The 23918-nt window shown below is 34.4% G+C and overlaps 1 protein-coding gene across 4 annotated transcripts; it reads right to left on the reverse strand.

Moving 5' to 3' along the window:
* Positions 1–6591: 6591 nt before the first annotated feature.
* LOC107877772 lies at positions 6592–23039 on the reverse strand. 4 transcript variants are annotated; one of them, XR_007042667.1, is made up of 8 exons: positions 22634–23039; positions 22418–22532; positions 22188–22299; positions 20969–22066; positions 19915–19987; positions 19573–19679; positions 18542–18692; positions 6592–7321 (listed from the first exon to the last, which is right to left on the reverse strand). XR_007042667.1 is itself a non-coding variant. In XM_047393460.1 (6 exons), the coding sequence occupies exons 1-6, from the start codon at positions 22732–22734 to the stop codon at positions 19628–19630; spliced, it is 1551 nt and encodes a 516-aa protein (XP_047249416.1). In that variant the 5' UTR covers positions 22735–23039; the 3' UTR covers positions 19356–19627. The 4 variants fall into 4 exon arrangements, 1 of the variants encoding a protein (XP_047249416.1); XR_007042666.1 differs by having other exon boundaries at positions 19383–19679; XR_007042665.1 differs by having other exon boundaries at positions 18542–19274; positions 19383–19679.
* Between the last annotated feature and the right edge of the window lie 879 nt (positions 23040–23918).

Below are 23918 nucleotides of genomic sequence, written 5' to 3' on the forward strand. Positions count from 1 at the left end.
GTTTGGGATGTATAAGAAGAAAGAAAGAGAAACAGTAAAAAAAAAAAAAAAGAAATTTGTGTAATTAATTTAGAATTTTTATAATTTCTTTTCCAATATGAAATTTTATGTAATAAAATAAAAGTTACCTTGTGTATATATGTAATTTTACGTTACGAAAATGTTCTCTTCTTTACGATATCATCTAGAATTCATTTTTATTTTGGAAAAAAGGACATGAACAGCACTTGGATGCTAAATATTGCTACAAAATTAGCTTTGGAATTTGATTTCCCACTTTTTGGCCATTTAGGCATTTTCCTCGCTACTAACTTTTTTTTTTTTATGCTCTTTCGTTGTTACTCCTTTTTGGGAGTTAGGAGTACTCTTTAATTTGCTACTTCTTTGTTTTTTGAATAATAATAATAATAATAATTGTACACGCTTATTTAAAAAAAAAAAAAAAAAAAAGCAACACCAAAAAAAAAAATTGTAGAATAGATTTTTTTTTTCAAAAAAAAAGTAGTTAATGATACATATACATTTTTTTATTACACTGATACAATTCCTGCACACATCATATACATATACATATTCTATACAATAATGATACAATTTTATGCGGATCATATACAAAAAACATATTCTACACGATACTAATATTGTTTATATACACTTCGATACAAGAATTATATTATTTCAATGCGCATTCTATACAAACTTTAACTACAATTATTGTTCAAATACAAATTTTATACAATAACTATACAATTTCTTTACACATTCTATACAGTTTATACATATACATCTTTTATACAACAACTATCAGTTTCTATACACATCGTATCTAGTTTCTATACATATATCCAATATTGATACATATTATATACAATAATTATACTTTTTTTAAGCAATCTTTAGTTTTCCAATTACTAAGGAAGAAATTAAAAAAGTGAAGAAAAATCAATTCAACCTTAACTATCTCCATCATATGAACAACAAACAACATTCCCAATATAAACCCGCAAACGAAGTCTGGAGAGGGTGGAATGTATGCACAACAAGTAAACACCATATCACCAAAACATATACTTCCATTAGAATTCCAGTCCCAAAAATGTACTTCACTCTAAAAGTCCAAAACAATTATATTGTCAATTTTTCTCAACGTACAATTCTGAACTTAAATTGAAATTGCTAAAACACCCCAAACAAATAAAACAGTCAATACAATTTCAATAAGAAAAACACTTAGTATAGTTATAAAAAGATGTTCAAATTGCACCTTAAATATTTCACTATTTTTTTATTTATTTTTTAAAAAACACTAATTACAATATTAGGCAGAGAATTAAAGGATTTATTGGAGAAGCAATGGAGAAAAACAATTAGAAGAGAAGAAGCAATGGAGAGGAACAATTAGAAGAGCTTATCCACCAAGCTAGGGGTGACAACCCCCTAGACATAAGCATGTTTTCCACCGGAAATTGGGACACCACTTGAAAGTCCTTCAGACATGAGCAGTACAATAGTTGCATCTACTGGAGACTCTCCTACCCTTCTGTCTATGGCATATCTAGAAAACTAAGAAATACAAACTCCTTCAACAATGCAGCCTCCCATCCCAACTTCAAGATTGCATATTCTGAAGGTATAGAATTTTATCGTTTATGCCCCACTACCAAGGATACTATCTTGGTTAAATGGTATCCCCTCCTCCCTTCAAAAAAAAAAATCATTACAAACTCAATATTGATGGCTCTTGCACTAGAAATGATGGAAAAACTCTACTACAAAATTGATATTGGATAAGAATTAATAATAGTAAGAAAGTTATCATAAACATTGTGTCGTGGCAAGTCACTGCCTTGAAAGAAATTTCGGTCCGACTCCGGTGCAAATCCTTCTAGCTGGTCGCTCCCCAAGGTTCCACAGCTACTTCCAAACACGTGCACTCGTGGCTGAAAGTTTGGAGGTTTCCCAAACCAATTGCCCAAAATTGTCAAAGAATAGGAAGCCAAGATTACGGTAGAGAATTGATAAAGGGGGGAGATTATTTTGTTTTCTATGGTTTCTTCTTGCATCTTTAGTTCTCAAATGATACTCCTTAAATAGGTATATCATTTACGTTTCATGAGTTAATGTACATAAATTAACATTACTCTTAAATTAATGACAAGTCATAAAGGGTAGTACTTTCAAGACTTCTGAATGTCTTTCATTCACAAAGTTACATTTAATCGTCATTTGAATTTAGGAAGTAGTAACTCCCACATTCTATTAACTGTTATGACTTATGGATGTTCACACAAATTTATTACAGAGAGTTATGAGAGTTTTTAATCTTTGCATTAATTAAGAAGGAATTATCTTTCAATCCCCCACTAATGCAAAGATAGAGAATAGAACAACTTTGGGCAAAAGGAAGGAACATGTACTTAAGTGTTAATATCTTTCGATTTCAATTGACACGTAGCGATATGAGGCAACAACAAATATCCAAAAAGTGAAGTACTCTTGAACTAGATGGACGTAAGTTGAGACCCCCACAACACATATCATATCCTTGATTTTAAGCAACCTCCGCGATACTTCAAAGTGCTTTTATGGTCATGCACACAAACCTTGGGTCTCATGAGTGCTCTAGAAAGACGACCCATGTCTTTCATAAAAAGGTGACCAACCTTTTACACTCACATAGGTGATCTCATCAAGTCTATCTCATAGACCACCTAAAGTCTATGGATCATTAAGAGCAAAAATAAGCTCAACCTTATAATACACTACCTCACGCCATAAGGATAGGATATGTACTGTTTATTGTCGGCCTATATGGCTTCGTTTGACCACAAATGGGTATCCACCATATTACCTCAATCCATGGGATTTAACCCCATCCCTCTCGACGATTCAAGGACCATTTTTCTTGTTAAGCCCTTGGTCATAGGATCCGTCAAATTTCTTTCGGATCTACATATTTCAAAAAAATAACACCATGTTTCAACAATTGTTTAATTGCACCATGTCTGATGCGAATATATCTCTTTTTACCGTTGTATACACTATTTTTTGCAATCTCAATTGCCACCTGTGAGTCACAATGTAAAGAGACTGGTGACATTTATCTTCTCCGTAAAGGCACATTTGTCAAAAGATTTCTCAGTCACTCAGCTTCTTGCCTTGCCAACTCGAGAGCAATAAATTCGATTTCATAGTAGAACGTGCTATACAAGTTTGCTTTGAAGACTTCCATGAAATAGCACCTTCACCCAAAGTAAACACATAGCCACTGGTAGAGTTAACTTCATCATTGTCAGTCACCCAGTTTGCATCACAAAAACCTTCTAAAACAGCAGGAAATTTATTAAAATGCAAACACCAATCCATAGTACCTCTCAAGTACCTTAACAAGCAATGAAGAGCATGCCAATGTTCATTACTGGGATTATGAGTATATCTACTCAATCTACTAACAACATAAGCTATATCAGGCTGGGTATAATTCATGATAAACATTACACTCCCAATTATTCTAGCAAATTCAATTTGAGAAATACTAGAATCTTTATTCATTTTCAAGTGTATGCTAGAATCATAAGGATTTCTCACTGAAACTACATCAAAACAACCAAACCTTTTCAACATCTTTTCAATATAATGAGACTGACACAAAGAGAAATCATTAACAGTTCGTTTAATTTTTATCCCTAAAATCACATCAGCTTCTCCAAAGTCTTTCATTTCAAATTTAGAAAATAAAAATTTCTTAGTCTCATTTACAACATTCACATTAGTTCCAAAGATTAACATGTCATCCACATATAAACATATAGTCACACAATCTGATCCTATTATTTTAGAATAAACAAAGGTATCAGATGAATTAACAACAAAACCATTTTCTATTAATGTGAAATCAAATTTTTCATACCACTGCTTAGGTGCCTGCTTAAGTCCATAAAAGGACTTTCTTAATTTGCATACTTTATCCTTTTGTCCTGGGACCACAAAACCCTCAGGTTGAGTCATATATATCTCTTCCTCTAAATCACCATTTAAAAATGCAGTTTTGATATCCATTTGGTGTACCACTAAATTGTGAATATCAACTAGAACAATAAGAGTTCTAATGGTCGCTATTTTAGTCACAGGAGAATAAGTATCAAAATAATCAACACCTTTTATTTTGAGGGGGTTAAAGCTCCTAATCACAAGTCTAGCCTTATATTTATCAATTGTACCATCAGGGCTTAATTTCTTCTTGAATATCCACTTGCTACTTATGGGTTTACAACCTTTAGGTAAATCATACAAGTCCCATGCGTGATTAGAAATTATAGTCTAATTCACTTTTAATAGCCTCTTTTCAAAATATCACATCTATTGAACTCATTGCTTCATTTTCATGCTCATTAGCATTAACATCAGAAGCGGGCAAAACATGAGAGTTAACAGACACAGACACAGAAGTATTATTTTGCACATCACTAGGCACATCATTTTTCAAAGGAAAAACATGCTCAAAAAATTCTGCATCTCTAGATTCACATATAGAATAATCATTTAATGAAACAAATCTATATACAGCACTATTTTGAGCATAACCAACAAAGACGGTATCAAAGGTCGTAGAACCTACATTTACTCATTTAAAATCAGATACACCAACATTAGCCAAACACCGCTACACTTTCAAAAATTTTAAGTTAGGAGCAAATCCTTTCCACAATTCATATGAGGTCCTATCTAACTTTTTATGAGGGACTCTATTAAGAATGTAACATGCAGATAAGACAGCTTCCCCCACATATAGTAAGGTAGACCTGAGCTTAAAAGCATAGAATTCATCATTTCCTTAAGAGTTCTATTCTTTCGTTCAGCTACATCATTTTGTTGGGGAGTATAAGGACCACTAAACTCATGAATAATACCATTTTTCTTACAAAAATCTTCTAGAGTTTTAGTATTATATTCACCACCCCCCGCCAGATCTAAATCTCTTGATTTTCCTGTCTAATTGATTTTCTACTTCTGCTTTAAATTTTAAAAACATGCTTTCAGCCTCATCTTTAAACTTAAGGAGGTATACCTTAGTGTACCTAGAAAAGTCATCAACAAAAGTAATGTAATACTTCTTTCCACCTTTACTAATAGCGTTCTTAAAATCTGCTAAGTCTGAATGTACTAGTTCGAGCAATTCGGTCTTTCTACTAGTCACATATTTAAAAGGTTTCTTAGCATGCTTTGCTTCTACACACAGAGGACATTTAGAAATATCATCAATATTTACTGTAGGAATTAATCTCATTTTTCTAAGTCTTTTAATAGAAGCAATATCAACATGACCTAGCCTACCATACCATAAATTAATAGACTCGACAATATAAGCAGAATTAAGAATATTTGCATTATTGATAATCTCTTGATCAATGTTCAGCACAAATAAGCCCCCACTAAGGTATCCCTTCCCAACAAAATTTCCTCCACGAAAAATAATTATTTTGTCAGCTTCAAAAACAAGTTTAAAACCTACTTTGTTGAGAAGTGCTCCAGAAACAATTTCTACGGAGCGAGGAAACATACAAAACATCGTTCAAGGATAATATTTTTCCAGAAGTTAATTTAAGTAAAATTTTTCCTTTACCCAAAACTCCAGCAGTAGTGGAGTTACCCATGTAGACACACTCGCCATTGGTGGATTCCTCAAAGTCATGGAATAACTCTTTGTTGGCGCAGAAATGCCTTGAGGCTCCTGTGTCCAACACCCACTCAGTCTTGTTAGACATCAAGTTCGTCTCGATGACTACTGCCGCAATCACGTCATCATTCTCAACAAGATGAACTTGGACATCATTTTGTCCCCCCTATTTTTGAGTTTTGCAAACTATCCCATATTTCTTTAGTAGATTTGTTAGTAACAAGAGAAAAAAAATATTAGTCAAATGACTCAATAAATGCCCTTTAGCATTTATATTAGTCATGGTACCAAATTCATCAACAATCATAATGGTATTAAAACCAGTAATGATGCTAGAACCATCATTAAACAAAACATAATCAACTTCTAACTGTTCTATGAAAATAAAAAGGTTTTGTGACCAACGTTTAAAATTATTTTCGTCCAATGGCTCTAACTTTGACAAATCAGGAAAAATTTTGTTCAAAGAAATGGCCATTTATCAATATTGTATGTAAGAAAATAGCTTTTATGCTACTATAATATTGATATTGGATAAGAGTTAATAATAGTAAGAGAGTTATCACAAACACTGTGTCATAGCAAGCCACTGCCTTGGAAGCGATTTCGGCCCGACTCCGGTGCAAATCCTTCTAGCCGGTCGCTCCCCAAGGTTCCACAGCTACTTCCAAACACGTGCACTCGTGGCTGAAAGTTTGGAGGTTGCCCAAACCAATTGCCCAAAATTGTCAAAGAATAGGAAGCCAAGATTACGGTAGAGAATTGATGAAGGGGGGAGAGTATTTTGTTTTCTATGGTTTCTTCTTGCATCTTTAGTTCTCAAATGATACTCCTTAAATAGGTATATCATTTACGTTTCATGAGTTAATGTACATAAATTAACATTACTCTTAAATTAATGACAAGTCATAAAGGGTAGTACTTTCAAGATTTATGAATATCTTTCATTCACAAAGCTACATTTAATCGTCATTTGAATAAATATACATTTATGAAGTAGTAACTCCCACATCCTATTAACTCCTATGACTTACGAATGTTCACACAAATTTATTACAGAGAGATATAAGAGTTTTTAATCTTTGCATTAATTAAGAAGGAATTATCCTTCAGGGAAGCCGGGGAATGGGGGGTATAGGAGGGATAATCAGAAATGGTAGAGGAGACTGGATAATTGGCTTCAGCAAAAGCTTTACCCATGCTACCAACAACCTCATGGAGATGTGTGCTCTCAAAGAAGGCCTGGAACTTTTTATTGAGCACAATCTAAGGCCTCTGGAAATTAACATTGACTCTAAAGAAGTCATAATCATATTACAGAAAGGCAACCTTCTATATGATCCACTTATTAATCACTGCAGGTCAACGCTAAGGAGCTTGGGAGGACCGACTGTTCAGCATAGCTTCAGGGAACAAAACAGAGTTGCTGACATGATGGCCGAGAAGGGAGCAACTTTGAATTTTTTTGACAAGACTCATGTTTTTGTAACACCACCCCTTTTGTGCTCAGTTTTCTGGGAAGATCTAGCTGGTAGCTCTTTCAGCAGATCTGTTTGTAGCAACAGGGTCTCAGATGATCAATTCCCTGCTATTTTTGTGATATAGCCGAACTAAGGCTGCTTTAAACCTTTATTTAATGCATATCTGAGTTACCAAGAAAAAAGGAGAGTATTTATTTTCTATATTTCTGCATCTTTAATTTACAAATAATACTCAAATAGTCACATCATTTACGGTTTATTTCATCCACCAGAAGAATGTAAGAATTATTGTAATGAATATTCTTGTCTTAATAACAACTTATTATAAAGACAAGTAACTTAATTAACTCTTCTAAAAAGAGATCTATTAGTAACAGAATTACAAATGAATAAACCGTCACTTGGATAAATGTGAACCATTTATGAACAAGTCATTTAATTCTCTCGTTCCACATATTCTTGTGCTTTAGATAAGCTATGCAGATTAATTGTGGTTGTTTACTCTTTGCATTAAGGAATAACATTATACACCCACATGTCCACATGCATTTTAGTACAAATAATGAAATAAAATAGTTCAAAAATTATTTAATAATTTAGTTCAAAAATTATTTAATAATTTATACCACAAAATAAATTTAATCTTAAACTTTTTCCCAAACTTTTTTTCTTTTTTCTGCCGTACCAAATGGTCGGGGTCGTTTGGTTTGAAAATTTTGGGTGAAATTTTAACTTCCACTTACCGAACTTCAAATTCTTTTCCAAGTAAAATGTATATTTAAACACTAACTTCACATCCAACAACTACTTTTCAACACAACTTCAAAAACACATTTTTCCAAGTATCAACTAAATCTATGACAAATGCTAACCAAATCTGTCCACTTCAATAATGTAATCCAGATATCTGTCCATAAAAAAAGGTGCACTCTAGCAGCCCTCATGCATTGGATAGTGTAGATTACTATATCTACAAAAGAGGGAAAAACTTTATGCCTTCTTTCACCACATAAAGCTCTAGTACATACATTTAAAGGTAATCAAGAAGCTAAACTAGATAGCAGATTTTTTGTGATAACCGTGGTGTTCAAGCCAGCTTTCAATCACCTTGACTAAATTCACAAGATACCTATCACCTCTCACCAGCAACAGATACTAAGTAAATTCCGGTTCACCAAGGACAAGATAGATGGAAAGAATCACCTAGTCGTAATGTTTTTTGTCTCAACGAGAACTTGAACCAGAGAGCAGATATTTAACCAGTGGTTAAAAGAAGGCACATAGCAATATGAAAACAAAAACATTATAAAGGAGTATACAGTAGCTGGTACAAAATCTTACCACTTTTCTTCACCAAAAAAGGTAAAAACTTCTTGGATTTATTTGCCAGTTCTGATGTACAAACTTACCACTTTTTTCATATTTAGCACCAGATGCCTTTTCTCTCATCAATCTAAGACACTTTGACTTGAAAGAGACAGGACATTCATGTAAGATTCAGATAATGACTTGTAAAATTATTATGAGTTGAATATGATAAAACAAGCCATTTTTAAAAGGCACGTAATCATAATTAGCTGCTGATTTGATCAAAGATGCTAAAATCTTCCATAAATGCATCACAATTTGATTTGTTTGGAAACTTCAATATTGACATCTCTAAAACTTTACATGAAGATGTCATAAAAAAGCGATGAGTCTGACTCAACCACAGAAACTAGCTTACGAGGTGAGACTTGCTCCAAGTTATATAAGATGGCAATCAACCAATGTGGGATTAACACCCCCACACATCCAGACTGGATAACTAAGGTAAGAGATACACAAATAAACACTTTTCAGTCCCAGTAATTGAGAAGTAGACACTATCATGGAATTCAAAATTTCACACGTGAATCTCCAAGATGTTGTTAGGGAACTCAAACTCGTGGTTATTTTTGAATTACAATGTTGAGAAGTGGCTAGTCTGCACTATTAATATGCCAACTGAAGCATGGACAACATAACGTAGAGGCACACAATAACAAGGATGGGTCTCATACCATGACCTTAGGCCAACTTCGACCTCAAAAGCTCAAGAGATGAAGATTGTCCAACACCATATAAGAAGAAAAACAACTCAACCCTCGATCAATGTGAGACAACATATGGGAAGTGAGTTGTTCTTTGTTTTCTTACTTTCCACCAACATAGGTAGAGGGTAACTCTGACCATCAAGAATAAGACAGAATAAGACATATGACAAGAAATCACTTAAGTGTTTTTTTGTCTATACTGGATTAACCTTGAATTCCCATGGTTTTCACCTTTTCATTAACCGCTAGATCACGGCCTTGAATGGAGGACCTCCAAACAATTCTCAAGAGGTATAACCTTCATCTACAGAGTTGCAACTATAGATTAGTTGCCAAAAAGAGACGCCTAAAATCAAACCACATTCTTCTTTTCTAATATGACTAGTCAAGTTTACACTCTAGTAGATGGATAATAGGTCCTTCATTCTACCATTCTCCGCTTAAATTTAAAGCTTTAAGGCTTTTTGTTTGTGGCAGCATTCAAACTCGTAATGTCCAAATAACCTGCACATTTCATGCATCGCTCTTACAACTTGACTAAAGCTCTAGGAATGTAAGACAACCCATGAAGTCTTGTTAAGTTTTTTGATCTGGATCAGAAAAGGAACTTTGTTTTATCGCAGTGGTGTATATAAAATCAGATAGTGAGAAGTAGTCGAAAGATGATTTTATTCCTTAAGCAACCAAACTTTAAATACAATAAATAACAACCTACAGTTGAACTTAAGGAACCTAATTGCTACATATACTCCTGAACAGTTGGAGTACAAACATACAACAACAATAAACTCCTACAATAGGAGGAGTCTTATACAAATACAAAAAAGCATTAACTATAATAGTAAATTATTCTAATAATGATAATATAAAATAATTATGCTTAATATGCCCCCTTAAGTTAGGTGTGGTGCACCAACGCCTAACTTGGAACGATACCTTGCAAAGGCTGGTTTTGGCAATGGTTTGGTAAGTGTATCAGCGAGTTGATCACAAGCACGAGTGTGTTTGACAAGAACCCGATGCGCTTGAACTTGGTTCCTAACATAACAAAAGTCGACAGCAATATGTTTCATACGGCTATGGAACACTGGATTATGACAGAGATAAGTTACGCCTACATTGTCACAGAAGATTGGGGGTGTGTTTGGAATGGTGATACACAGTTCATTGAGCAAGTTGCGCACCCATGTGAGTTCCGCAAAAGCATTTGTAATCGATTTGTACTCTGCTTCAGTAGATGAGCGAGCTACAACTTCTTGTTGTTTTTACGACCAACTGGCAGGATTGCGCCCAAAGAAAAAAACATAGCCTAATGTGGATACTCTGACATTCGGGTCTCCCGCCCAATCTGCATCAGCATACATGTAAAGATTGCAGTTCGAGTCGCGACGAATACGAAGACCTGAAGTTGCCGTGGCTTTGAGATACCGTAATATCCTTTTAATCGCCTTCCATTGTTCATCAGTAGGATCATGCATAAACTATGACAGTTTGTTGACAATATAAGAAATGTCAAGTCGTGTAAATGATAAATATTGCAACTTACCGAGGGTGCGCCTGTAGAGTGTACCATTCGCACGTAGAGAATTATCAGCTGCCTGAGGTAGTTTACCAGAGAACATTGGTGTCAAAACTCCTTTATAATTTTGCATATCCAATTCAAACAGAATGTCAAGAATGTATTTCGACTAAGAGAGAATAACCTTCTGGCACTTTTTTTGCTTCCACACCCAAAAAGTAGTTCAAATTGCCAAGATCCTTTAGAGAAAAACGAGAACCCAAGGAATCAATAACATGTTTAATCAAGCTGGGATGACTTCCCGTGATCAAAATGTCATCAACATAAACGGGCACGTAAACAGTAGCAACCAAATTCTTCAAAATAAATAAAGAGGTGTCAGATTCAGATTTACTAAATCCCATTTTCTGTAGATGATTATGCAATGAACTATACCAAGCCCGAGGGGCCTGTTTAAGACCATAAATAGCTTTTTTAATCTACAAACATGAGAAAGGAATTGGGAATTGATAAATCCTTAAGGTTGAGACATAAAAACCTCTTCAGTCAACTGGCCCTGGAGGAAAGCATTGTTGACATTGAGTTGATGAATCGACCAATTGTGTTGCACTGCTATGAATAACACAAGTCGCATTGTTGTTGGCTTAACAACTGGACTGAAAGTTTCATGAAAATCCAAGCCAGGGCGTTGTGTGAACCCCTTTGCAACAAAGCGAGTTTTGTATCGATCTATAGAATCGTCTGCTTTTCTTTTAATGCGATACAACCATTTGCAGTCCACATCATTCTTCGTTGAGTCTCGTGGTACCAATTCCCAAGTCTAATTCTTCATTAAAGCATCATATTCTACTTGCATAGCTTGTCTCCACTCTTTGTGGATGTTGCTTTTTTTAAGGTTGTTGGTGTAGTAGTGAAGTGAGTTAGAAAACTGAATTGTCTTTTGGGCTTGGTAATATTATTCTGGGACCTAGTGGTCATTCGATTTACTACAGGCTTTGGAATTGGCATGGGGGTTGTTTGGGGATGGGACTTTCGCTGCCAGGAAGTGAAGAAGCTGTCAATGGTGAATTAGTGGCTAGAGATGGAGCATTCAGGATTTGGTGTAGAGAGTGATTTACTTCTTTGATATGTTATCAAAGGTGCAAGTTGTGTGTTTGAGATTTTGTGATGCTGGGAAGTAGTAGAAGAAAGTTTAGAATTACGTGGATTAGCTGCAGTAGCTACTGGTACTTGGCCAGAATTGAAGGAGCTAGTATTTTGTGATTCTAAGGGCAGTGGTATAATACGTCTTTGATATGTTATCAAAGGTGAAGGTTGTGTGTTTGAGATTTTTTTATGCTGAAAAGAAGTAGAAGAAAGTGTAGAATTACCTGGATTAGCTGTAGTAGCTACTGGTACTTGGCCAAAATTGAAGGAGCTAGTATTTTGTGATTCTAAGGACAGTGATATAGGTGGAGGTATATTAGTAGAGGGTGTTGGAATGGTAGCTGACTTCATAGTTTCCTTTTTGGAGTTAACGTCTTCCCAGGTCAGTTGAGAAAAGTTTTTCCTTACATGTAGAAACATTGTTTTAAAAGGAAAAGAATTTTCATAAAAAAGAACATCACGACTGATGAATATTTTCGACTGCATTGGGTCAAAGCAGAGGTGTGCATGATGGCGTTAAGAAATGCCTAAATACACACAAGGGGTGGACTTGGTGGGTGTTTGAAAGAGATTATAAGTTGGTCAAAATAGATTATAAGTTGTTTTTTGCTTAAAAAGGTGTATGGCTATTTTTATAATTGCTTAAAAAAAATTATTTTTGGCTTTTTTAAGGCTAAAAACAAGAAGCTGCAAATCCCAGCTTTTTTTTTTGCAGCTTATAATCTATTAAAGTTTGACCAATGAAATTACATTTGTGTCCCTAATAATTATTACTTATTCCAATTTTACCCTTGTTGATTTGATACTCTAACATATTTTAATAGGAGCTTGTTTTATCAAATTATTTTATATAATTATTTAATAATCATATAACAATAAATTTCTTTAATTTATTAAATTAAATAAAAAATTATGTTTAATATAAAGTTCAAGTAAAAGAAACAAAGAGAATACATATAACGACCTCAAAATTATGGAGTTAATTTTACATATAATTAGAGTTAATTTCACGTATAATTATTAAATTTACACATTATAATAGTAAAATCAAACAGTTATTTTTTTATTACATTGAAATAATTAAATTTTACCTACTGTAACAATAATTATAAAAATATTTTGTACCACATTAAATAAAAACCTGTCAAAACCCAAAAGTTCAATTTGCGTTTTAAGCTTCCATTTATCAATGGTAAAATTCTCTCTCCAAATATCACTTTTTATGAGAGATTGACTATTCAAAAGGAAAACTTGAGAGGAGAAAAAATGATTTAATTTATAAAGGTTTAATATACTCCTTCCCTTTTTTTAAATAATTGATAATCTTTGACTTGACAACGTCCTAAAAATATTTACTAAAAATTTATTTTATTAATTATATTTTAAAAATATAAATTTATATATATATATATATATTATTTAGTCATTTAATAATAAAAAAATATTTAAAAAATATAATAAAATCCAGCCAACTAATAGCTTGTTTGATCAACATTCTAAAATCAGCTTTTTTAAGAAGTGTTTTTCTTCAAAATGTTTTTTTAAAAAGTATTTTTGTCGATGAGAAGTTGTTTGTGTTTGGTTAACAAATTTTAAAAATATATATTTTCCTTAATGATAAGCTCGGCATATATATTAATACTATCCTCGAAGGTTAAAAGCAACAAGTCCAGTTTAATAAGAAAATGAAGTGTCGTCACAAATTGCACCTTAATGATACGAAATTCTTAACATAACCAAGAAGAAACAAATAATCTTTTAATATATAACTATCTTTTTCAAACACAAACATTCAACACTTAAACTCTTTATATATATATATTAATTTTAATTTGAATCATTTTAAAAATAAAAAATAATAATAAACCCTAAATATTATTAACAGCTATAACAGCTATAAGGGTATTTCAGACATTTTGACCAAAAAAAAAAGTGCTTAAAAGCATTATTTACCAAACACATCAATAACTTTTTTTCAATTTCAGTAATTTTATCCAAATACTTAACTGCTTATTTTTAAAATAAGTTTGCACTTTCAAAAGCACTTTTAAAGAACTTTTTTCAACCACTTTTTTTCAGCCTATCCAAACGGGCTCTTAGGCTCCAACTTATTTTTGGTGTAGGATTTAAGCCATGGATAACAAAGACAACCAAAAATTTTAAAATTCGCATAGTTGGGTGGTTTACCAAATAATTTTTGATAAGGTGACTCGTTATTTAAGATGGGTGTGGGTAGTCGATTAATGAGATAAACAGCATGATGGTAGGCAAAAGACCATAGTTCTAGTGGTAGGGATGCTTCATAGAGAAGGTTTTGGCTATTTCAACAATATGACGATGACGACGTTCAGCTATGGCAATGCGTTGTGGCGTGTAGGGAGGTGAAACTAAATGGTTCAATGTCATTTCTTTGAAGATAGGACTGAAGACTTTTGTATTCACCTCCTCTATCCGAATAAAGAAATTTTATTTTTGTTTTGAAAGAATTCCCTACTAAAGGATAAAAATTTTGGAACAAAGAGCTGACTTCACTTTTATTTTTAATTGTAGACAACCAAGTATACTTGGTGTATTGATCAACAAAAATACAGTAATATAACTTTTTGTCTAGTGATAAAACGGGCAATGGTCCCCATAAATCGCTAAAGATAACCTGAAGAGGATCATTAGTGGATAAAGTAAGGCATAATTACTTTATATTATCATTATTAGAATAATTTACTAATATAGTTGCTGCTTTTTTGTATTTGTATAAGACTCCTCCTATTGTAGGAATTTATTGTTGTTGTATATCTGTACTCCAACTGTTCAAGAGTATACGTAGCAATTAGATTCCTAAAGTTCAGTTGTAGGTTGTTATTTAGGGAAAAGGCATCGTTTACACCCTAAATTATACCCGAAAAGTCTAAGCCACACCTAAACTATACTAGTGGCCAATTACACAGCTTAACTATAAAAAAGTGATACTTTTTACACCCTTCAGGATTACACCACTTGCATGTGGTGTGGTGTTTTACACACGCTGCCACGTCAACGCCACATCAGCACCACGTCAGCATCATCCGAAAAAACAAGAAATTTATTATTTTCATAAATTCTTCTTTTTTCTTTTTAATTTAAATCTTTTTTCTTCTTCTTCAATGCCCAAACACTTCACCATTTTCTCTTCTCTCCATTCCAACTTGCCCACCATGTTCTATTGTGTTAACTACACTTGCCAATGCGCCACCAACAATTCCTATCATGGCTGCCCAAGATCCACGAGGAGAATGACCTGACAATGCAGAAACAATTGCTGCTAGGCCCGTGAGCAAAAGACCGGACATGGCTAAAAATTTGTTCAATTTTAAGGTCTTCTCCCCCAGCCTAAGATACTCTTCTTGGTCTTTTCTGCCTAATACTCCCAATATTTCTCTCATTTCTTCCTCCTGTTTGCCATTCCATCCGTTTCAATTGTTTTCATTGTCACCAAACCTTTTGGCCTACTTTCTACGTGAGGGCTATTATTAGTTAGTGAAGTTGTTGGGCCAAGGTCAGTGAGACGCTTGTACTACTACTTGTCGATGGTTGAATTGAATTGGGGGAAGAAGAAGGAGGAGGAATTTCACCCATTGTTAATCGTTCGAAATTCATTAGCAACTTGGAATTGAAATTGAAATTTTCAGTTTAATTTGGGTTTGGAGAAGAAGAAGATGAATGGTGGGGATTTTTGAATTTGGAGAAGAAGAAGAAGAAGAAGAAGATTGATGTTTTGAATTTGGATCTTTTTTTTAGTTTGGGAATTTTTAATTTTGGAGAAGAAGAAGATAGATGTTTTGAATTTGGATCTTTTTTTCAGTTTGGGAATTTTTTATTTTGGAGAAGAAGAAAAAGGAGATGGATGTTTTGAATTTGGATTTTTTTTCAGTTTGGGATTTTTGATTTTGGAGAAGAAGAAGATGAATTGGAATTGGAATTTTCAGTTTTAACTTTTTTTTGGTGTTATTTTTAATTTTAGACGTGCCTTTTTTTAATTAAATAATTATATTTTTTCCACATCAGATTTAGGGTGTAAAAAATTGCACTTTTAAGTAGTTTAGGTGTGTATTAGGTCACTTCAATAGTTTAGGTGTGGCTTAGACTTTTCGGGTATAGTTTGGGGTGGAAACGATGCCTTTTCCCTTGTTATTTATTGTATTTAAAAGTTTGGATGCTTAAGGAATAAAATCATCTTTCGACTATTTCTCACTATTTGATTTTATATAGTATCAGAGCCTCTAGCCTCTTACGAGTTAGATCTTTTTCTCTCCCCCGCTATGGTAGCCTCTCAAGAAACAATCCCTCCAATAATTATTAACTCTGGTGATGCTACTGCTACCAACAACAATGCTTCTGCTGCTTCACCTATTGTTCATATGGTACAATTCAATCCCGCATCTCAGTTACCTATCAAATTGCAAGGTAATCTCAACTTCTTGACTTAGAAAGCACAACTTGGGATGCTACTCAATGGCCATCAACTCATGGGACATCTTGATGGATCAAAATCGGCACCACCAATGACTTCTACTCAAGATAACCTTACGATGCCAAATCCCAAATATCAAATTTGGTTCTCTCAGGACCAACTGATCCAGCAAGCAATGATGGCATCTGTCGATCCCATCATTGCGCCTACTGTTGCCACAGCTCCATCTGCTAAGACTCTTCTCACGGCTTACGCAAATAAGAGCCACACTCGCATTTTAAGCTTGTGCGACCAATTGCAAAATATCAAAAAAGCCTCTAAATCTGTTGCAGATTACTTACAAGAGGTAAGAATCTCTTTCTAATGCTCTCAAAGTTGTTGGATCACCAGTAACAGATGATGAACTTATTGTCAAGATTCTAAGTGGCCTGGGCCCCGAGTATCGTGAAATCTCTGCCGCTATAACAGCAAGAGATTCTTCATTGAATTTTGAAGAATTGTTGCACAAGCTCACAGATCATGAGCTTTTCCTCAAGTACCAAGATCTCGAGAAGTCATCCTCCAATATCACAGCTGTTATAGCACAGAAGACAAACATGCCACATCAGTCTAACAAGAACAATTGTCGCTTCAACAATCAACAGTGGAACCAATCTGCTCCTCGACAACCCAGCTTCAAAATTAGCAGAATTGGAGATCAAACTCAAGACAATTTGTTCGATGCCAATTGTGCCAAAAATTTGGTCACACTGTAGATGTATGTCGTTCCAAATCGCACAATCATTTTGAAGCTAAGGCCAACTTTGCCTCTAGTTTGCAATCAGCAGAAAACTCGGGTTCTGGATTCTAGTGCGACTCATCATGTCACGGCTGAACCTCACAATCTTAAAGAGTATACAGGCAATGAGGGAATATCCATGGGTGATTGTAAAACAACAACACCAACAACAACAAACCCAGTATATTCCCATCAAGTGGGGTCTGGGGAGCGTAGAGTGTACTCAATCCATACCACTACCTCTAAAGAAGTAGAGAGGTTATTTCCGATAGACCTCCGGCTCAAGACACAGGACAATATACAAAAACATCCAAAGTATGAAACATGATAAAACTAACATACATGATAAAACTAACATACATACGACATCCACAAAAATAATGTACATTACCAAACAAAAGAAACCAAAGCCCCCCTAACTACTGACTACGATTCATCCACCCACCTTATCCCTCTACCCAAATGTTTTCCTCCAAACCTTCCTATCCAGGATCATATCCTCAGTGAGTTGAAACAGCTCCATGTCACATCTAATCACTTCTCTCCAGTATTTCTTCGGTCTACCCCTACCCCACTTGAAACCATCTAACGACAGCCTCTCACACCTGCGAACTGGGGCATCCGTGCTCCTCCTCATCACATGACCAAACCATCTCAACCTCACTTCCCGCATTTTTCCTCCACCGATACCACTCCCACCTTCTCCCGAATAATCTCATTCCTAACCTTGTCAGCCCTTGTAAGACCACACATCCAACGCAACATCCTCGTTTCCGCCACCTTCAACTTTTGGATATGAGAATTCTTAACTGGCCAACACTCCGCTCCATACAACATAACCATTTCTATTAATCATACTGGTTCAGCTCAGATACAAGCATCTAATTCTTCTTTCAGGCTTTCTAACACTCTATGTGCTCCATCAATTAAAAAAAATCTTATTTTTGTAGCCAAATTTTGTCAAGACAATCTAACACATCTATTGAATTTTTTCCTTTTACTTTTCTTGTGAAGGACCTGTATACTCAGAAGCCGTTGGTACAATGCCGGAATTAGAATGGACTTTACGAGTGGCCACAACATCCACCCAGAACACCAATATCCATCAATCTTGCCTCTATAAAAGTTCCTTTTCAGCTATGGCATTGTCGCTTGGGTCATCCTCATTCGACGATTTTAAATTTTATTTTGAAGAAGTTTTCTTTAGGTGTTGCTACTAAAGAAAAATTTGAATTTTGTAATGCTTAATAATGTACAGGTTAGCTTGCGCGCACCTCAACTAGTTCCATAAGATATGTAATATCTCCCATAAGCACAAGTATTCTGTCCAATCAAGGCTTGGGTGTCTAATTTGAGAAACATTTTATCTTTCTTTCCTTTTTTCTAATCAGTAAAATACAACAAAGGAAACATTTTACCTTTTCTTTCTCCACAGAAGTCTCCAGTAATTTCATCTAAGAGAAGTCAAGAGGCTCACAACAAACTAAGCCCCAACATTCGTGGATGTATTTGGCAGGCCTGATGGAAAAAGTTCCAACTTTTTGACATATACAGCAGCAGAGACCTTTTCTGTAAGCAGAGCATATCCAAGAATTAGCTACCAAAAGCTTGATTTTCCTGTTCAGCAAAAATGCTTTCTAGAAAACAGACAGCAACATCATTGATGGTCAATATCACAATTCACAAGATATGCACTTATTATAGGTAGGACCTTTTGACCTGAAATAAAACAAGGCATTCATCTAGCTTCACATAACTAATACATGGTATTAACAATGCAAGAGTTTTAAATGCATGCATGAGCATAGTTAAAGACACAATTGCCCGTCAAAACCTTTTTCCACATCCTTTCCACCGTATTTTGTGGAGGGTATCTGGTATTTTCATAAACAATTTCTTTTTAGAAATCATGCAATGCATGTTATTTTTAATACGCCAAATCAAACCGAGCATGGCAGATAATCTCAGCTCGGCATAGTTAATACAAGTATTATTAATACACTCTATTCAGCATTGTTCTTGAACACCATAGCAAACGACCTCTTTACTTTTGAATACTTAGCTTCTAAAAGCAGGCAGCAACAAGATTGCTAAGAGTGCATCTAATTATGATCAACAAATGATTCAACCCTAGAAGCCGAATTCTTCATACTGCATAGCAATTTTGACTTGATAGTTAGGAAGTTTTATAAACAAGTAAAAGTTTCACAGGAAAAAAAAAAGAACAGGATCTCCAAAAATTAGTTAGCAGTTCATAACCTGAGGTGTGTTCACTATGGCGTATTTTAGGCAATACACTGCAAGATAGGGCTTTTAATTACTTAGCTAAAACGCCCACTTAAAAGAGATGCTTTCCCAACTCTCTTCTTCTATTTCAACTAGTCAATCACAGTAATCTTACTCCAAGCCTGTGAACAGGTTTCTGGGGAAAACGTTCAAGGTTACGGACCAAACTTGTCTTTTACGGTGGCGGAGAATCATTTTCTTCCATGCGATAGACATCATCACTTCAAACTTGTTAAAGCTGTCCAACAACGATCTGAACTGATCTTACGCCTAAATCATATAAAACTCAAATTAAAATCACCTCTCAACTGTGGCAATCAGCAGATTCCAATTAAATTTAAGAATCAGAAATTGCATTACCATTTTGTCAATATAAAACACACTTATGCATTACATTACTGTCAATATAACTTTATTTGTAGTTGGAAATCAGGCAAATATGAAATGGATATGATTCTATTTTTGCATGACTAAAAGTGATCAATTAACGAAATGGAAAACTTGCCTGGCGTCAAGCACTCCCCAGCACTGGATATACATCAAGTGTAGGCAAGGTTTTGGCAATGCAGTCCAGATCTCTTTCCACGTGTGCAATGCAAATACAAGGCAAAATGAAACGCAAAAGATCAATTCTTCAAACATATAGGCACCAGCAAACCCAAAAGGCACGAAAGACTTCTTTCCAGAAATATTTTCTGTCTAGTCGGTATGTGGAACAGACTCGGGTAAGAAATTGACCAACAAATGTGAGGCCAAAAATTAGAGCGCAGATTCAAGCACACGCGCTCACAGATGCAGATCACTACAAAGGAGATAGTATAAAGTAGCCTTTCAAGAATTAAACATGTGACTCCTCATAATTAGCATGCCATGATAATTAGCATTTACAGTTTCCAGGGAACAAAGAAGCTAATCAACAGGGAAATCTTATCGCTTCAACATGAACAGATATGATGAAAAAGTAGCAGATTCACAAACTACTTAATATAGCACTTAGGTAATGGAAAAACCAGGATGGGGGCTTTGGCACTTTTCTTGTCCCACAAAAATAGTCTCTGATTCACGTCATCATCCACCAACCTACTGTATTGACAATTTTGGAACACGGCCTATTCCGCTTCATTCATGATGATACTTTTGTAAAAAAAAGTTTTGACATAAAGAGAATAAACAAGTAAAATTTGCTTGACACTAACAGTGGCCAATAAGTGCTTTAACGATGGATACACAAACAACAGTGTTAACACCTAACCTTAAACCTGGCACTCCAAGGTCATAGCATAAACTGTTACATTGTATCACCAAGCTTCATAAACATACTCAACTAACCGAGCAAATGTTTGAAGCCATTCATCCCAGCTCATTGCTGTCAAGTTAACTTGCTGGATTTTTGGTTAGTTCTAAATTCCTCTTTTACACATTTTTATGTGCTAATTCAACAAAGAAAGAGATCATATTCAATCAAAATTGGAAGATAAAATGCAAAGGAGGCATACTAAACTTCTCTTTTCTCAAAATTTTATCATACAACAAAATGGACCTGTCTACAGACTACAAACCTGGCCTTTTCATTTGACCAGGAAAACGGTTCAAAGTTCGCTCATCTTGCCACAAAAATTGTCCAAGTTCCATATTGTTATGGAATGGCATCTTACGTTTCCTAAGTAGTGTTTCAGCATTCTGATGTTCACCCTCTAAATTCGCCCGACCTATTTGCAAACCGGAGGGACTATTGGCAGATTCTGCAAGAAAGAAAGGATGCTCTTTGTCTTTGCTGGTTGACACAGCGTCGAACTCATATCTTCCCTGAAATGCATCACTTGGTCTAACAGGCATTTTATGCATCCTAAATAGTGTTTCTGTATTGTGACCATAACCCTCCAAATTTTCATGAGCTCTATGCATTCCTGATGGACTATTGGCAGACTCCGCAGGAAAGAAAGTAAACTCTTTCCCTTTACTGGTCAACATAAGCTTGAACTGGTCTCCTTCATGAGAATCGTCGCTTCGCCTGAAATCACCAATGCAACTAGTTTGACCTTGTTGCAATTGCATGCCAGAGTTTGCAGAGAAACCCAACCTTAAGGACAAATCACAGTCCAATTCAGGCACCCTCCTAATATTGTCCCTATAATCTGGTTGATATGATTTTTCTTGAATATCATCTCTCCTGCAAGGAAACAAGCTCGGGAAGCAGCTGATTTCAGAAGACTCGACGATAGTCGGATATACAGGTTTACCAACGATTACGTTATGTTGAGGTTCTCGGGGGACCAACGGAGAAACTTCAGGCTGAAGATCAGTACCATAAAACAATGGATATACTGAACCCACATCCAAAGAACTACTACTTTCCGGAATAATAATGGCTTTCCCACTTGAGGAAGCACCTAGATTGTTGATGCAGGGCACTACAGGCCTGTCAAACTCTGAAACTAATCTTGGTGAATTGACATTTGAAGGTCTCAAGAACAATGGTTGGTTTGAAGAGCGAATAGGTAACGCTGAGTTAGAGTTTAGCTCATTGCCACTTCTACTAAAAACTTTAGGAGGTACACAATGAGGTTCTTGAGTTCTTGGGCTGAGGTAACTCCTAGGCATACTGTTCCGCTGGCTCCTAGATGCTCTCTCCGGTATACAGCCAAGATTAAGAGCAGCTGAGCAGCAAAGTTTCATGTTAAACAAGATACACATAATCAGTCCGAAATCCAAAAGCAACATAAAATGGCTCTTGCTGTGCAATTGAGCTAAAACAAAGAAAGTTGTGAACTTTGGTACCTTCAATACAAGGAGGCAATAGTTGTCCAGTCTCAGTCTCATCTCTCCTAATAATGGTATCAATGGCATCATTTACCCTATCCCAAAGTGTTTCAGGATCCATATATTCAGCCTAATTCACAAAAGGGACATCGCCGCCACCACCACCAACAACAACAATAACAAAAGCATACAATCAAGATTCTTGAAATTATAATCCAAATTCAAGAAAACCCTTCAACCAAAAGTACCTCAGAGTTAGCTTTGGAATACATAATCTCCTCAGCTTTCAAGACAACGACAGGAAGTTTCTGTTGCCATTCTCTATTCTTCTTTGTAACAACACTATGTCTTTCTCTTACAACCCTGATCAAACCAAGATAGTAAACACCCTTTTCAGATAACAAAAAAACAAGAAAGCATAACAAAAAATCAAGAGAACACAAAAATTGCCCCCAAAAGAGTACCTGAAAATTTGTTGTATGATAGAACCTCTCATGGGTTGGTGTCTATCACTATGCCAAGCTCTTCTAACACACTCATAAGGTCTTGGTCCTGGTCTAGGCATCTTTTTTCCACTAAAGATATCAACTTGAACACTGTACTTTGAGCAAAATGCAAGAAAGTTGAAAACTTCAAGGAGAAATAGCAAAGCAAAGCAAATTTGGTATTTGGTGAAAATCAAGAATTGGTTTCTCTTTTAGCTTTAGGTATTTGTTTAGGCTTCTCTCTTCTCAACTTCTTCCCCAACTCGCTCCCCCCACCCCCACTCCCTTCCTAAGTTTTTTTTACTACTACCTTTTTTTGGGGGAGAGAAGGGGGGGAGAGATGCTTGTTTTTGTATTTTCCTTGGTTTTTGAGTGCAATACTATATCCTTACTCTTTCAATTTATTTATCTTCCTTTCCTTTTTAATCTAAGTAGTTTAATTACACGTATTATTTATAACTAAATAATTTTATCTATTATGAATGTTTGAAATTTTTAATTATTTAACACTAAATAATTTTATCTATTACGAATATTTTTAATAATGTGTAAAAAGTTTAAAACATATATTTTATTGTAACCACATATATATTTTATCGTCAGAAGTTTCAAGTGTTAATGAATTTAATATATTTATAAAAAAATTTAAATTTTCTTAAAATCAAATTTATTTGATTTATAATTTTTAAACAAATTAAAATAATATTAGTTGTCATTAATTTTGATAATTTCTAATAAGAAAATATTTACCATAAATATGTTTAATTAATTTTCAACTCTTAAATTTTAGAAAAAATAGTGAAAAGATGATTTTGTTTAAAGTAAAAACTTTTAATGAAGGGCAAAAAGTTCAAATGACATTTGTAAAGCCTTCACACTTTTAATTTTTTATTATTATTATTATTATTATTATTATTATTATTATTATTATTATTATTATTATTATATAAATTTAATATTTTTTTTCTTTTTATGTCACCTTACATTTAAGATGAGAAGCAACTTTCCTTTATTACGCTCACTCTATTTTAATTTATTCATGTCATTTTTCTTTTATTTGTCTTATTTTTCTAGTCTCTTTACTTTATTTTAATTTATTTATGTTAATTTGCTGTCTAATCCATTTCAAAAAAGAAAAAAAGTGCAATTTTAGTAACTTTTAATTTCAACTTTCATCGAACATATTTTTTACCACAAAATTTATAGATATGTTGACCTATTATATATTTTGTTTAACATCACTACATTCATAATTTTGTTTTAT

Source organism: Capsicum annuum, chromosome 7 (genome assembly GCF_002878395.1).
Source record: "Capsicum annuum cultivar UCD-10X-F1 chromosome 7, UCD10Xv1.1, whole genome shotgun sequence".
Classification (NCBI taxonomy): domain Eukaryota; kingdom Viridiplantae; phylum Streptophyta; class Magnoliopsida; order Solanales; family Solanaceae; genus Capsicum; species Capsicum annuum.